The sequence below is a fragment of the Pelodiscus sinensis genome, chromosome 8 (genome assembly GCF_049634645.1).
Source record: "Pelodiscus sinensis isolate JC-2024 chromosome 8, ASM4963464v1, whole genome shotgun sequence".
Taxonomy (NCBI): domain Eukaryota; kingdom Metazoa; phylum Chordata; order Testudines; family Trionychidae; genus Pelodiscus; species Pelodiscus sinensis.
Genome location: NC_134718.1, coordinates 54071927 through 54088919, shown reverse-complemented (window position 1 = coordinate 54088919; position 16993 = coordinate 54071927). Strand labels below are relative to the sequence as shown.

The 16993-nt window shown below is 43.0% G+C and overlaps 1 protein-coding gene across 1 annotated transcript; it reads right to left on the bottom strand.

Moving 5' to 3' along the window:
• Window positions 1-12: 12 nt before the first annotated feature.
• Window positions 13-15808, bottom strand: EEF1AKMT2 (EEF1A lysine methyltransferase 2). The gene is made up of 6 exons (XM_006136114.4): window positions 15551-15808; window positions 12941-13006; window positions 12238-12352; window positions 7372-7479; window positions 5955-6171; window positions 13-5191 (listed from the first exon to the last, which is right to left on the bottom strand). Exons 1-6 carry the CDS (start codon window positions 15631-15633, stop codon window positions 5094-5096), a joined length of 687 nt encoding a protein of 228 aa, XP_006136176.3. The 5' UTR covers window positions 15634-15808; the 3' UTR covers window positions 13-5093.
• Between the last annotated feature and the right edge of the window lie 1185 nt (window positions 15809-16993).

Genomic DNA, 16993 nt, shown 5'->3' with positions numbered 1-16993 from the left:
AGCAAACCTCTCCATGCCTTAATGCACTCCTTTCTCAAATGTCTAGAAGATACCACCACCTCTATGCACCATATCCTGAAGGATTGACTGTTCAAGAGGACTGGAAGGGAAATAAATTCCAAAGCTGTGGATCCCTAATGGAAAATACCCACCGCCCACTTCTTTATATGCAGCCTGATCCAATGTTCACTGAAGTCAATGGGAGTCTTTACAGTGGCTCCATTCAGCTTTAGATCAGACCCATTGGGCCTGGTGCAAAGCTTTTTGGAGGCAATAGGAGACATTCCATTGACTATAATGGGCTTTGTATCAGCCTCCCCACCCCTGAAAAGGAGCAGAAACTCTTCCCTTCTCCTTCTGCTGTCTGGCCTGCCAGCCAGCCAAAGACACTCCCCACCCCCAGCAGTCCTGCCATGACATCCATCCAGATCCTGGTTCACAGGCAAAGTCTGAGGTCTAATCCTTTATCAATTCATGGGCAGTGTTCATTTGATTAATCACGAATCTCACATTCAGCAGTGATCACATAGCATACCTGGGGCAACTACAGCAACGGTTTACCTGGCAAAGCAACAAGAAGAAAGTATTTAAATGTATTTTTAGCTTCTTTTAATATGGTTCAGCAGTTGGAAAAAAGGAAGAGATCCAGCACCGTGTGACCAGCCAAGTCTCCTTTAACTTAAATGTGTCTGTTGACAACCATGGCTCCAAAACCTTTCTTAACCTCCCTTTTTGAAAGTTGGTTTTCCATTGATGAGTATAAATGTTTGTAGGCGTTAACGGGGCAAGGAAATGTAGAGCACCACCTATGACCCAGATACAGAAACTCTCTGAGAAGTCACCTCCATAGCCTTTTAATGAAGAAAAAAATCAAGCTGATGAAGTTGATAGTAAAGACACATTGGAAACCTTCAGTTTAAAAAAAAAACCAGATGTTAAAACAAATCAGGTTTCTGACAGAGCATCCTTCAAACAGGTCTTTTTTCTTTCTAGAAAAAATCCTTTTAAAACACTTTAGAAAGGTTTTTCTGTTCCCTCCCCCTGTTTAGGATTACAAGAGTCTTTTGGGCATGATCTTGAGCAAGAGAACTTGAGAGGAGATGGAGGAACCACTCCATTAAATTTATGGCCTGTGTTGTAATCATAATGGCCCCTTCTAGAATTAAAATCTAATAATCAACCCCTGCAAAAAACCTACTTGGGCCACCCCATTTCCTGTTTACTGATTCTTCCTTTTTAGTATTACTACTCTTGTTACTGATTAACACCTTCTTGCAGACACTGAGGAATAGCACACAGGTGAGATCCATTCCAGAGTAATGCATGAGACAAGGAAACACAACTGACCTAGTTGACGGTGCCCCATGAACAGGTGTGTGCATCTTCTCTGCAGCACCACACCCTCCCCATCCCTTTCCAGGAAGGTAGGGGGGAGTAGACATTTGAAGACAGTGTGGCATCTATGCAGGCCATGTTGCCTATCGAGCTATACTGCTGAGGAGAGCTGAGTGAATCACGGGGCCTTAACTATCCCTACAAAGATCCATGGGTTTAGGGAGCCTCTCTCTCATACCAAGGAAAATGTGATCAGAAGTTACCAATGTGGATGTCCTAACAGGTATCTTGCTCTGTCAAATGATAACTGTTTGGCAGTGTGTATTCCCTGTGTGCTGCCTTGACTCTCTGAAGACAGACAACACAGCAGATTCTGAGAGAACCCCCAAAGACCACAAAATCAGAAAAGGGACAAAGGCACCAGGGCAATGTTTCCTCTAATCTTTTCCATCCATGTATAGATTTTTTCCATCCAGGTGAGGAAAAATTTTATGTGCACTGAGGCATGTGCAAACATGCACCACCAGTAGAATCAAAACAATTAGCTGTGAGTGGTCTGCTAATCAGTTGGGCAGCATTTGAATATCTCCTGAGCAGCTGCACAAATGCACAGCTTACAGGGAACACTCACACCAGGCTAGGTTTATTGTCAAACAAAGCACAGAAATAATTGTCAGCAAACTCTACTAAATCACTATGCATATGTACCCCCCGACAATGGACTCAGCTCAGTCAATGGCAACATTTTCCACTGCCCCCTACAATGGGCAAGAACACCCCCCCCCCCAGGAGATATACACAGGAACAAAAAAGTTACACAGCACTCCTGATATATTAGGTTGCCATCCTCTGACATACCACAATCAACTTTTACAAGATGGTTCCAGCAAAACATTGCTATTCATCAGTCTGTTATCCTGAACCTGGGTCAGTATGTTCCTGTTATCTATGAGGAATGTGTTAGTATCAACGAGGTGTTCTGTTACCATTCCTCTGGAATATGTTTGCAACTTGCGTCTAGTACCTCTTAGATATGCGTTTTTGCAGTATAAACCCTGTTTCTACCAGAATCTATGAGCAAGGTCTGCCTTTGCTCACAGCTCAGTTTTGCTTTATATTAGCGAAGTCTGACCACTTTTACCTAAGCCTCAGGCTTCACACTAGGTCTGTGATACGTGAACTTACGTTTTAGGCCATTTTCTTACTATAGAACCCAGCTAGAAGAAACTTTCTAACAGAGTGGACTAAAGGGGCAATGGAAAATCTTCAAATCAATGTTAAAGTGAGAAGTTATAACCTTTACTATTAAAAGCTACACTAAAAAAATAAAATGTCAGAGTGATCCAATTTCAGTTCTATCACCAATTTTGCCTGATGCACATTTATTTGTAAGAATTCAAGTCCAGATTTGAATAGATTGAGAGAATTCATATTTTGTATACTCTCCGTAGATAAAAATAATCTCAATAACACAATCTAATATTTAAAAATGAAATCAATCATTTAAAAAACAAAACAAAGCAATAACAGGCCTAAACCAATGAAGGCTTATGGACTGAAAAATTATGGCTAAGTTCCTATTAGTTGATTAAAAGAACTTCCTGTAATTTGCAATCATAGTTGATTTCTTTTGATGCATTCGTTAAATCCTGCATCATTCCTAGATTAACAAAGATTACAGATGGGAATAAAAGAGAAGCCTTATATTCAATACACCCCCTAGTGGCATGTGTGTCAGTTAAAATCTGCCTTTATTTTGATCAACCAGATTCCAAATTTTTTACAAAAATCAAGATCTACATTTTAAGGCGTAGGACCATCTCTCCAAAGATTATCATCTCATCAATTTATCCAATGTATGAACTGGTGATGGATAACTCTTACATGCACTAGTAGTCCTGTCTGCTGCTGGAAAACTTTAGATAGGATGTAATAAATGCTATCATACTGGCTATTCAAATGGCCACATCAATACAGCTAACTTTCTTTTTAACTTTGAACACAGGTAAGGCTACTGGGCTGTTTAAACATACAAAGCAATCTATTTGTTTGGGGTGAAAATCTTCTCTCTGCTTCTGTTGGGTTATTTTTCAGCGGAACGAGCACAGTTCCACTATGCAAGAAGGTGCAGAATTTAGGAATGCTACCTGGAGGTAGGTTAAAGATGGAGGATTTGCTATTGTATAGCTCTTCAGGTCCTCATTTCTTGTACAAGTGGAGCACTAGAACTACAGAGAGGAATAGAGGATTCCCTTCTCCTCTAGTATTCCCTGTATCCAATTGCTCAGACTGAGAACCAGAGAAAGCATTTCCCTGATGAGCAAACACAACATTCTTCTTCTATGAGAACAGATTGCCTAATAGGAGTTGTTGGATGCCTAAAATGTCATGTTTACTGCTATTAAAAATGTGTACAAGGAAAGTCATAAAAAAAGAGAAATATTTCTTTCCTACCTCTCCGGGCAGCTATATCATTATTCCACAAATAGAAAATAATCAACAAAGAAATGAATGTGAGCTAAAAATATAATTTGAAAATAAATATAATTAGTCATGGGTTATTAGGCTGCAGGTGTGTGGTTTTGTGGTCTCTTTTGGGTATTATGAAACCAAAATGTCATACAAAACTCATGGGGGAAGGAGATGTTCATTACTGGCCCTTCATAACACATTAGCATGCAACTAAATTAATACCGAACTAGGTAAGAATATCCGTTACAGGGCATCCCCACTATAAGTCATCCCGTTATACATCCATTCCGCACTAAAGTCATTGATGCTTATAGGAACTGATGTTATAAGTCCTCTCCTTCCCTGCCCTTAAGTGCAAATGGAAGTCAGCCATAGAAAAAAAATCCCTGCTTTAAGTTGTTTCACTATAAGTCCAAGTCTTTTGGAATGTATCTTAGATTTATAGCGAGGACAGCCTGTATTGAGATGCAGTAATAATACCAAACGGCATCTTTAAATATTTAATTGCATTGCTGATACTGATCAGTATTAGTGAACATATATTAGACATTTAGGGAGAGATTTTTAAAAGCCCTCAATGTTAGCTTAGCTCTGCTCTCACTTAAGTCAATGGACTTTGGTAGAAGGAGGCCAACTCTGAGTACTTATGAAAATCCCACCATAAAGCTCTACATAATAATGTCTTGTGAGTGCTACAATCATTACACTCATTTTCCTCCTTATTTAACTAAAGGTTGATTTTGGATTACACTGTAACATGTATTTTTCCTTTAAATTTTTTTTAAAATTGCCCAGTGTTTAGATCTTTAAAAAGCATGTTCATTATGATGCCAAACTACACAGAAATAAGACTTCTCTCTTTGTATGATTTAATTACTACTTAAATTTATTTTAAACTGTTGACTAGAAACCAAAATAAAAATTAAATAGGAAAAAAATGTACACTTCAAATGCAAATAGTTGTTAGTCTCTGAAAAATTAGAGTACCACATTTTTCCTCACTTACACCCACACAATTCAATGGAATAAATGAAACTATAACAAAAAGAAAGAGCACAAGGGCAGATTTTACCCTAGAAACATTTCAGTTCTATATAACTTTCCCTGAATTTTATGGAGGCCCATTGCAGTTCAGCACATGCACTGTGTTTTACTGTGTACTCAGCGAGCAATTATTTACACAGATGCTGGAGGGTTCGCGCCCCCCCCCCCCCCTTTGCATCAGGTTTACTTTGAAGTGCAGACGTTTCTTTTCTCAGCTAATCTAATTTGTCCAAGATGGATGGCTATTTTTTCCTTTGGAAAACCAAGGCTGTTACACTGTTTCCAATTCTCCCTCCAAAGCAGAACTTAGGTGTTGGCAGCTCCTCCAGAATTTCAAATCCTGCCAGAGAGAAATTATAAATCATGTTATCCTTCTCTTGGATAACCTGTTGCAAACCACTCTTAATTCATATGGAAAACAAGCAAGTCAGTTACTTTGCAAGCATTTAGTACTGTGTTTTATATAGCTTCTTTATATAGTTGAAACTCCTCCACAGATAATAAAATCTTAGCTAGCTGCATTATGCAGACTAATGACAGAAAAGATAAGAATTTGCCAGCAATCTTAGTTCTCAGTACACTAGTATTCTAAGCTTCAGGCATGAAAATCAGAAGCTGACTAGCAAGTATAAGAATTTAGACCCATCAGGAGGTTCACTGAGCAAGTGACACATGAATGCATGTGGAACGTCAGCCTACAACTGCCAATTCCTTTATGATGGAGAAAAGATACAAATATTATCCACATTTTAAAGGTGATGTGGGTGGGTAAATAGGGGGTCTATTTTGAAGACCGCCGGAAAAAAGCCATACTGGAAAATAATTCTACTCCAGAATAAGTTGCCTGCAATTCTTGTCCTCTGAGGTTGAAAGGCATAAAAATTCCTCACTCCTGAACTGCCTTTATACTGGTGAAAGTGGGAGACCTAATTCCCCGCCCATGTCTACAATGACAGAAGCTGTAGTGAGGCTAAGGTTCAGGATACACACCCAAGTTTTATCATTTTGATGTCAAATCCCACTCCAATAAACTACATACGACAATACAAGGACATTAACATTTAAAGCCACAAGATAGCAGATAGCTCTGCCCAGCTACTCACCTTCTCTGAACTCATTCAGCAGCTCCTCCTTGGTCCAGTTGCAAGAGGTTATGAGGAAAAAGCCTTCCCTTTTCAACACTGTGCAGAGGGATTTCACATACTGCTTTCTCTTCTCAGCTGCACTGTCAGGATTAAGGCTTACGGCATCAAAGGTTCCTTTGTCGATACAAATCTGAAATCCTGATAGCTCAGATGACGGAGTCAGAAAGTCTTTTACCTAAATCAGAAGTTTACATTTATGTAAACCATTTCAGTTGGGAAGTGCTGCATCTCTAAAGACTAGTGCTTTCATTTGTGAGGGCACAAAAATTGACAACATCTAAGTGTCATGGAACAAGGTAACACAACAGACTCAAGATCAGCTGAATCAGTTTCAGGCTTTATTCCAAGCACACAACACAGCACCTAGTGGGAAAGGAGCCAGGAAAGCCATTGCACTGAACATACACCGACTGGCACTCATGGAGGTCTTATATAGCCAGTATGGGCATCCTTTGGTGGGCAGTGACCAATAGGGGGGAAGCTATACTAATTCCGTTACAAGTTCTGCACAAGATTGTATGAGTACCTTACTGATAGGATCAAGTCCATCCCTACATGTGATCCTTACAGTAGGTCTACTTGAGAAGTGGTTACCATGCAACTGCTTTGTGTAATTTTTATGCCATGTCAATTTGTTTCTCCCTTTGCCTTATTCAAAAAATCTTTAGTTGAGTCCAGCTACATGCCCACCTATCTGAAGTGCTTAGCTGGCCACCATTACAGTAGTATTTAAGTATGTCAAAATCTTTAATGTATTTGTTATTAATATTATATACCATTTGCAGTGTGACAGCACTGAGAAGGCCCAGTCATGGACCTGGGTCCCAGAGTGCTAGGCGACATATAAACAAAAGTGACATGCTCCAAGGAGCTTATGATCTATTCTAAATATAAGAAAAGAGAATATCCAGACAAGGAGAGCAGGAGGTAACAATGAGAAACCCAGTCAGCATGAAAAGCAGTGTTCTCTGCACACTAGCTGCTTAACCATTGTTGATTTTTGTTGGTAGTTTGGCATATTTAGTTGCTATTTCTTACCTAAAAATCAGAGTACTGTATATAGTCTAGAACACAGAACTGATCTTGTAAAGTGTGATCTAGTCTCTCCCCTTGCTGAAGGATGACATTCTTGTTCTTAACCTAAATGGGAGTTATGCATATGAGTCAAAGGGAGTAAAATCCTTATCAACCAAGAGATCTTCCTATAAATGCAGATGTATTTACAAGCTGTTGCTTAGAGTCCCTTCAAGTGATCAGAACTAGTTAGATTTCAAAAAAAATGTAGACAGTATATTAACACGTCTGAAATCAAGTGACTCAATCTCTGAGGTTCAATTGCTTTGTTTCCCTTAACATAAGCCCTCTGAACACTTACCTGTAATTTAATATTAGACAGCCCTTCTCTCGCTATTATATTTTGAGAAAGTTGTATTGCAGAAGGAGAGTAATCAATTCCAGTGAGATTAGTGTAACCACATTTTGCCTAGAGAAAAAGAGAGATTCTTACTTCATGTGCTAGCAAACTATCCTTACTCAGCAGGTCTGCCCTCTGTGTATATTCTAAGTCAATTCTATTCATGTGAATGACCAAAAAACAAAAACAAAAAACAAAAAAAATTTTACTCATTTTTTATTCCTGATACCTCTATAGAACCAAAAAAGCTATTGGGGCACGAGCTGTCAGTCTATTTTGTTTTGTACATCACCACCAGAATTGTTAACTAAAAGCTAGTTCCTTCAAATAGGTGGAATTATTAGACACTGAGTTAGACTCTGTACTCAGTAAACTAGTGCTGAGAGCAGAGTACAGAGGTAATTGTATTGAGGGCAAACCTTTTGCTAAGCAGATGAGCTACTACATCTTATCCCTGATGGAGTTTTGCCAGAGAGTGTGTGGTTTCATTCCAAAAACGAAATTTCAATGTCACAAGTGGCCAGGTCTGAATCCACCATGGAAGGTATGGTCTTCTGACTAACTGCAGCTATAAGTAGGTGTTTTTACGACAAGATGGCCATTTGGGAATCCAATGGCATTAAGAAGTCCAAAGGGATCCAAGGCTGATGCCCTACATAGCAGGGAGTACTACAAAGGCACACTTTTTGAAGTATTTTCTTCTAAGCAGCATACACTCTGTGAGTTCTGCTTTAACCAGATGCTTTTGATCCAGGCTTTAAATTTTAGCTAAACATCAGGAAAGGTGATACTTCAGGGTGACCTTCTCTAGTTCTGCATCCTGGGGATCTGACCAGTCCCAAACCAGAGAATTTGCTGAACAGTGAAATATTGCCTAACAGAATTAAATACTTCCATTGGTTACTAGGCTCTTTGAAGACATTTAGGGGTAAATTAGAGCTAAATAACAGCACAGAATCCTGAGAGCCAGGACTGGTGGCTGTAAACAAACTTTATGGGATTACAGAAGGAAGGCAGGTATGGATGGTGATAGGTCTGATGTTGTCACCTGCACAGCATGTGCCATGTTTGTCTTTCTCCCAGAAGAAAGAAGGGATTTCATCTGCACTAAGTGTAAGCTAGTCACCATTTTGGAAGAAAAAAAAATTAAGAGGACTTGAGCCCCAAGTATCGACCCTACGTTCTATCAGAGAGGATGAAGACTTCCTCAATAGAAGGCAGTGTTTAATCCTGCAGGCACACCAGGCTGAAGAGCCAGTCAGGGCAGTACAGGACAAGGAAAAAAAACCTGGCAGCATGTAACCTCTAGAAGGAGAGGGCGGCCAACTCAGGTATCCCCCATTCCTGTAGAGGTAAGTCACCGCTATCAGGCTCTCTCCACAGGCACTGCGGTGGAGAATGCTTTGGCAGGGACCTCTCAGGGAAGAAATCAGAAGGGAATACCATCTACCAGGAGGCATGGGATGCATAGTCCTAGGGATGGGTGTTCCACGACTCCCCCTCCCCCCCAAGAAGACAACTGGTGGTGGTCGTCAGGGACTCCCTCCTAAGAGGGAGAGAGTCATCCATCTGCCGTGCAGACCTGTAAGATGGATAGAAAGCTGGCTAGACTGTCGGGCCCAATGTGTAGTGATCAACAGCTCGATGTCAGGTTAGCGGTTGGTTTCTAGCGGAGTGTCCCAAGGATCTGTTCTTAGACCGGTTTGGTTCAACATATTTATTAATGACCTGGATGAGGGGATGGATTGCACCCTCAGCAAGCTCGCAGATGACACTAAGCTAGAGGGAGAGGTAGATACACTGGAGGGCAGGGGGAGGGTCCAGAGTGACCTGGATAGATCAGAGGATTAGGCCAAAATAAATATGATGAGGTTCAACAAGGACAAGTGTAGAGTCCTGCACTTGGGATGGAAGAATCCCAAGCATTGTTACAGGCTGGGGACTGAATGATTAAGTAGCAGTTCTGCAGAAAAGGACCTGGGGATTACAGTGGATGAGAAGCTGGCTATGAATCAACAGTGTGCCCTTGTAGCCAAGAAGGCTAATGGCATATTAGGTTGCATTAGGAAGAGCATTGCCAGCAGATCCAGAGAAGTGATTATTCCTCTTTATTTTGCTCTGGTGAGGTCACATCTGGAATAGTGTGTCCAGTTCTGGGCCCCCCAATATAGAAAGGATGTGGATGCATTGGAGAGGGTCCAGAGGAGGGAAACCAAACTGATTAGGAGGCTGGAGCGTATGACCTATGAAGAGAGACTGAGGGATCTGGGTTTGTTTAGTCTTCAGAAGAGAAGAGCGAGGGGGGATTTGATAGCAGCCTTCAACTTCCTGAAGGGAGGTTCCGAAGAGAATGGAGAAAGGCTGTTCACAGCAGTGATGGATGGCAGAACAAGGAGCAATGGGCTCAAGTTACAGTGGAGGAGGTCTAGGTTGGATATTAGGAAAAACTATTTCACTAGGAGGGTGGTGAAGTACTGGAATGGGTTACCTAGGGAGGTGGTAGAATCTCCATCCCTAGCGGTTTTTAAGTCTTGGATTGACAAAGCCCTGGCTGGGTTGATTTAGTTGGGATTGGTCCTGCCTTGGGCAGGAGGCTGGACTTTATGACCTCCTGAGGTCTCTTCCAAGTCTATGATTATATGACTGCCCACCCCACACTCTCTACAGCCACCTTCCAGAGACATCCTATTTAGTTTAATTAACTTTATTTTGGCTCTTTCAGCCCTGCAGTTTCTATGGCACTACCAGATCCAAACTTCCAAGTGTAGAATTTTATAGCTGTGGATGATGCATGGACCAGAAAAATCCCAGCATTACTTCCAGCTCCTGGGCTGAGTTTGCAGAGCTGCCAGTCGTAGGCTTTTGCTTATAAGTTGAGCAAACTCATCTTGAGCTGACACACAACAATCAACATCACAGTCAATTTTCAGAATAATACTTCACTGAAAAATAAATGTCCTTGTCAAATCACAATTTAAGACACTTTATATCTTGAGACAGAATTTTTTTTGCGGGGGGGGGGGGGGGAATGTTATGCTAATAGCTTGTATAAGTGGATTTCCCGTCATCATTATCTTTCCTGATAAGGAATAAAAATTCATTACGTTTACAAGTTACATCAGGGCCCTGATTCAAGGATGGTAGAAAAGTCAGGTATGATCCAAAACAATATTTTTTTCTGTAGTGAAAGTGTTAACAGTGAATTTAGAATGATTAGGTTTCAAATTAACATTTCTAATGAGATAATTGGGGCAGATAATACAGAAACAGTGTCACTGAAAAGTATCTGCAGATTCAGGAAAACAAGACAGCTTTGATTCATATTCACGGAGACTATTTAAAAAGAAGCCCCAAACTAACAAATTCTGCTGTACCAAAGCCAATGGAGAAGTGCTGATTCAGTGAATTAGGGATGTAAAGGATTAACTGGTTACTGGGTAAGCATCATCTTTACTGGAGGATGCTTATTGGGTAAGCAGTTAATGGGTGGGTCTGGCCAGGCTGGAGCATGCACAGCAGGACGCGGCATGGTGGGCTCGCCCGCTGCAGGTTAACCAGTTAAACTCAGAGTTAACTTTTTAAATGGGATTTTACATTCCCACAATGAATGCCACATACTGCCTCAATCTAACTCAGCTGAGACATTCTACCAAAGCATTTAATCAAAAGTGTGAAAAGGAACACAAAGTTACTCATAACTAAACTTACTGAAGATTGCTCAACTTCATGACTCCTTGCGCCCCTGTGAAATAACAGTATCAGCCCTTAAAACATACTTGGCACTGGGCTTCCACCTCAAGAGAAAAATCATCACATTTTTAGCGGGATACCATCAACTTAATAAACCCACTTCTGTCTGAAAATATTTTAACTATCATCTTCACAAATAATGCTAAAGTCCCTGGGGGTGGAGCCAGCAGCCAGTGCAATCCAGTTCCACTCCAGGGAGCCCCCTGCCATCTATAAGAGGCAGCAGTGGGGGGTGGCAGGTGGGAGCTGACCCACAAGGGGAGCCAGTTTAAAACCAGAGGCAGCAGCGCAGGGTGGCAGCAGCCCCTGTCTATGGTGGGTCTGAGTTCCCCCAGATAGAGGTTGCCGCTGTAAAGCAACCTCTGGCTGTGGTGGGCCTAAGCTCACCACTGACACAGGCTGCTCTATGGAATGTGGAGCAGTCTCTGTCCATGAGGGGCTCGGAATCCCTGTGGACAGGAGCTGCTTTGCGGCAGCCTTCCCTGCCTTTTAGGCTGGCTCACCCCAGCACTGGTTCCTGCCTGCCCTCCCTTTCTGCCTCTGCAGTGCGGGGGGGGGGGAGGGGGGGGAAGCAGATACATGTAGGAAGCTGGTTTGAAAGCTGGCTCCCCATGCATACTGGCTCCCACCCTCCACACTGCTGCCTCTGTATCAGAGGCAGCAGCACAGGGGTGGGGGAGAGGCAGGTGGATCTGGTGCCCGTGGGGAGTCTGCTTAAAGCCAGCTCCTCATGGGCACTAGCTCCCACTCCCTCACCTTGCTGCCTCTGATACAGAGGCAGTAAAAGAGGGGGTAGGGTGAGTGTGTATAGTCAATAGATTATCCAATAAGCCTAGGCTTATCGGTTAATCATTTACTCAATTATATGCTAACATCCCTACTTTATGACACTGCTGATGTTCTCTAAACAAGTAAATATACATTTGTACAGCTAAGGAAAAACACTGTTTGCACATTACAACAACCTATGTGCTGTTGATAGGAAAATACTCTGACAGTTTTAAGTTTTGTTCTCTCACTTGCAGCAAATTTATGTGCTCTATTAGCCTTGATTCTGTAATTTTACAAAATACCAACCAATTCAACAAGTAAAACACCATTTCCAGTTCCAATGTCAAGCACAGAGCTGTCCAAAGGGATCTTTTGTTTTTCCATCCATCTGATTAAACGAGTCATGCTCTCTTCTCCAAACCTATCCAAAACAGAGGCTTAAGTAATCAAGATATCCAGGACACATGAAAGGCACAGCAGCACTGTACTTCATCTCTCTCCCTATCTGGCATTCATAATGCACCTGTCACTAGAGCTTCTAGCAACAACCTATATAGATCATATTCCAAGTTTAAGTTGTTAAAGTTTTAAGTAAACCAAATGGCTTAAAACCTGCTGGGATTAGCAGTACTGGAAACTAACGCCCTTTTTATGACTGAATAAAATAAGACTGTACTAGAAACATCCCCAGGCTGCCTATTTAATTCTTAGCCTCTGATAATAATGAATGCCCTTGGTGATGTGTCCACTAATAAAACAGATTGCAACCACCAACTTTTGCACACACATCAGCAACTAATTTTCGGTGGGTAACTAACAATTTTCAGTCACTACAGATTTGGGACGACTTGGTGAATTGGTGACTCCAAGATGAAAAACTCCATGTCATATCACCAATATTTTGAACTACTCAGCGACCCAATGATTTTTTCTTTTGCTTTTACTACATATATTTTCAAACAAATAAAAATATACGCATGTTGTCCATTGAGAAGCACTCTTTATTTACCAAATCTCCCCAGCATCTCCATTCTCCTGAAAGATCTGTAATTCTCTTTCATATGCAGCATCCCAACTAAACAGGAAGAGAAGGCAGAATATGAATTAACACAGGAACAATGTAGATGAATGATCAGGAAGAAAGGGGACAGGTGGAGATTGTAGTCACCTATCACATGTCCCGTGTCTGACCCATAAACTGTTGAACTTCCCAAATTAGATACATGCATCAAAACAAAGGGTCAGCTCTCCAGCTGCAGTTGAAGGAGTGTACAGCAACAACCGATGAAGGGCATGAGGGGAGAGAACAACAGTATGTTTTTGCATTCCCTTGATCCTGGGACTTGTCTGCACATTGAGTTAATCCTCCACAGTAGGCCAGACTCATAACCTGCACTGGCTGCCAACAGCCACAATGGATTGTTACAGGAGATAGATGTGACTGAGGCTCTCAGGAATTCCTCTTTCCCCCATATCATAATTCCTATGCCAACAACTAAGATTTAGGAGATGGCCTGAAAATGGCTATGGTGATTATTTGCCAAGACGAACCCAGGGGAGATACTCCAGTTTTTGGAGCCCAATGCATGAAACAGTGTAAAGTAGCCAAAGTATATTCAAAGTCTCAAACTTGCAAGGACAGCACATGTTCCAGTAAGCATTTTAATGCCAAGATAGATCAATAAGTTATAATGGTATTTGTCATACTCATATGCTGTAATGTTCCTTTTCTGAAGTCTTACAGCACTCAAAGATGTGAAGCACTTTTCTAACTGAGAGAATCAAGCAAAATAAAAGACATCACTGCCAATGTGATCCTTACAAAACCTGACACAAATGAATGGCATATTCAACAACTTTATGATCCATATTAGAACTCATTACATTCTCCATGGTATTACTCAATCAAAGATTTATTTGTATATTATACAAACTGATGTGGAACATTTTGTCCACAGTACAGATAATGCTGGATAATGAGTGTGTGTGAACTGAGAAGGTGCAGGCTGATAGATATGAACTGCATTTGGTTTTTCTGATTGCTCAAGATTTATCTTAAAACTTGGAAACATTTTAGCTCATGTTTAAATTGTGTATTTTAAAATGGAACTGCTTTGGAGTTGAAGGACTATACAAAGTTTTCAGAACCACCAACTTCAGAGGTTTCATTTTTTTGTAGCAGTTACCATAACAACATTCCCTCCTCTCCCCCAAAGAGTCTAAAAACCTTCTTTTAAACAACTTTTTTTCTGTAGCAGGGGATGAAGAATAATTAGAAAACTTTACAATTTACTAAGACTAAGGATTCATTCTTTAGGTTCAAGAGAAAATATGAGGACTACAACACATTGTTCCATACATAAAGTCACATACTTTTCTTCTAAATGCCATAAGCAAAATTAAAAAAGGAAAAACAACTGAAACAATGAGAGAGATGCAACTAACTTTGCTGAGATCTTCTAGTGCCTGGGGAAAATGTCATTAATTAATAAGAAATTACAAAAAAATGACAATTTTACTTTACAACTTGGCTCCATTGGGAAATTGCCCAGAATAACTATTGAGGAATGAACTATTCTGCTTTGAAAGCACACTTATTACACTGCTCTACAGCCAAAATGCTTCTGAAATAAATGTAGTCAAACTTTACTAATTCTGGGTCACTGAGAACGAAAATTATGCTTAAAATTGTTGATTGGCTCTAGTTTTAATTATTCTGGAATAGAATTTCCACAGGGGGAGCTAATGTAGAAAAGCTATTGTGGTCAAATTTTTATGTAGACAAGCCTGTAGCTATGAGTAAGGAGGCGTGATTCCCCATCTCAGGTAGGCATACTACTGATGGAACCTGAATGCTATATAAATGGCAGTGTGATCTAGTGATAATTTTTTAGTGGTAGTACTGAAAGCCACTGAACCACATTGCAAACCCCATATTTAATGGAAACCGCTTCAACCTAGGGTTGCAGCAGCAGCCCCCAGAATCATAGTTCCAGCACCTGACCAACAGCAGGACCAAAAATATCTGTCTAGAGTACAACCCTTCCTGACCCCGACATACCCAGCTATCACCACAGGTGCTGGAAATTGGGATGCAGCACCCCCCTGGCTTGACATGGGCTCCATTATATTTATATACAGGCATTGCTTTTTTTGTGACAGTACTGCCTGGTACACAGTACTGGCAACTCCAGTCAGAGCTCAACAACTTTTCCCCTGGAGTAACAGCACTTTTTTTTTAAAAAAAACGAACAAACAAAAAAGGCACTTTATGCTGGGTTTATCGTTTGGTTCAATGGGTCTGGGCACCCCCAGCTATAGAAAAGGTTCCAGCACCCCCACCAAAGCCACCTCACATTTTTAGTGCCCTGGCGCAACTGGCCAGCCTGCCCGGCCGGGCTGGGGATGAGCCCTCCCCGCCGCACCGCAGACACCGCCAGGGCGCAGCAGCGGCAGAACCAGGACCCAAGGCCCCAACGAGCGTCAGTGGGCGTTGGGTGCGGCCCGGCCTGCAGCCTCCCCGGGAGTGGAAACGCCCTTGCGGCTCTGCCAGGGGAGGCGGCCTGTGTCGTTGCAGCCGCTGGGCAGGGCCCGGCACCGCGCCCCGCCCGGGACTCACTGCTCCTGGGTCCCCAGGGCCGAGGGGCCGAACTCGCGCTCCAGCCCCGGGGAGTCACGTGGCCGCTCCCCGGCGACGCTCATCCTCCAGGCAGGCGGCGCAGAAACCGGACGTACCCGCGCACCATAGAGCGCATGCGGCTGGGCTAGAACACCCCTGCGGCCAGCCTCTCTAGGCTGCTGGAGGACTTCTCCCGTCGGCTGCGCTGGAGCCGCTGGGAGGGAGACGCGCTGTCAGTGCTCTTCCGCCACGCGGCGGTAGCCTTGGGAACGCGGGGAGAGGGAGGGGGGGCAGGGTCAGGCCTGGGTCATTCCAGCCAGGGATCTCCGAACCGGCCCCGGCCCCGCCCCCAGCCCGCCGCTCAGCCCGGGCGTGGCAGCCGCCGCCCGGTTGGGGGACTTGGCAAGGAGAGTCCGGCTGTCGAGCGCAGCAGGTGCCGAGCAGCTAGAGCCGGGCCGGGAGAATATGTTGCACCTGGTGCGTGTGCACATAGGAGCGCGAGACCGGTGGGCACGCTGGGACCTTGACCTCTGGGGGCTATGGGAGCAAAAGGCCAGCCCACATCAGCATCATGATCTGAGCTGAGAGCGCGTGCGAGCCAGCCTCTATCTTCCACCTTTCAATGACTTGAACAGCCACCAACCAATGGAGGTGCTGATGGTTCTTAATAGCCTCTTGTAACTAGTTGAACTGTCTCTCTTTTTCTTCTTCCTCTCCCTTTTTTCTTTCTCTCCTCCTCCCCCCCCCCCCCTTGCTTTCCCTTATTTATTCTTGGATCTGGACTTCTTATACTCCGGTCATCTGAAGAGGTGGGTTTTGCCCACAGAAGTTTGTGATACCACCTGCATGCAATAAGGATAATAGTATCAGGGGTAGCCCTGTTAATCTGAATCTGCAAAAGCGGGGAGGAGTCCTGTGGCACCTTAAAGACTAACTGAAGTGTTGGAGCATAAGCTTTCATGGACAATGCATCTGACAAAGTGGGTCTTTGCCCACGAAAGCTTATGCTCCAATACTTCAGTTAGTCTTTAAGGTGCCACAGGACTCCTCGCCAAATAAGGATAATGTAATCCTTCCTTCTGGAACAAGGAAGTGAGTTGGGACTAAGGTCAAGCCCCCTGACATGACTCTGATAAATTATTTTGGTGCACAACTAGGAACTGTGGGGTGCTGCAGTAGTGGGGGGGGGGACTGTGGAACTGGGAGAGCAGTGGGGGATTAGGAATGGTTGAGGGGGCAAAATCAGTGGGTGGGCAGGCTTCAGTCCCCCCTTTCCTAAATGGGGCTCTGGTGGAGGGGGGGGGGTTGTGGCTGGGGCAGTCTGCTTGCTTGCCTGCCTACTTACCAGAAAGCCCCAAGAGCACACCACACCTCCTCCTTCAACTGAGTGTCCCAGCTAACTTACTTTCACCTCTGGTGAGGAGGCAGACCTCTGGAAAGAGG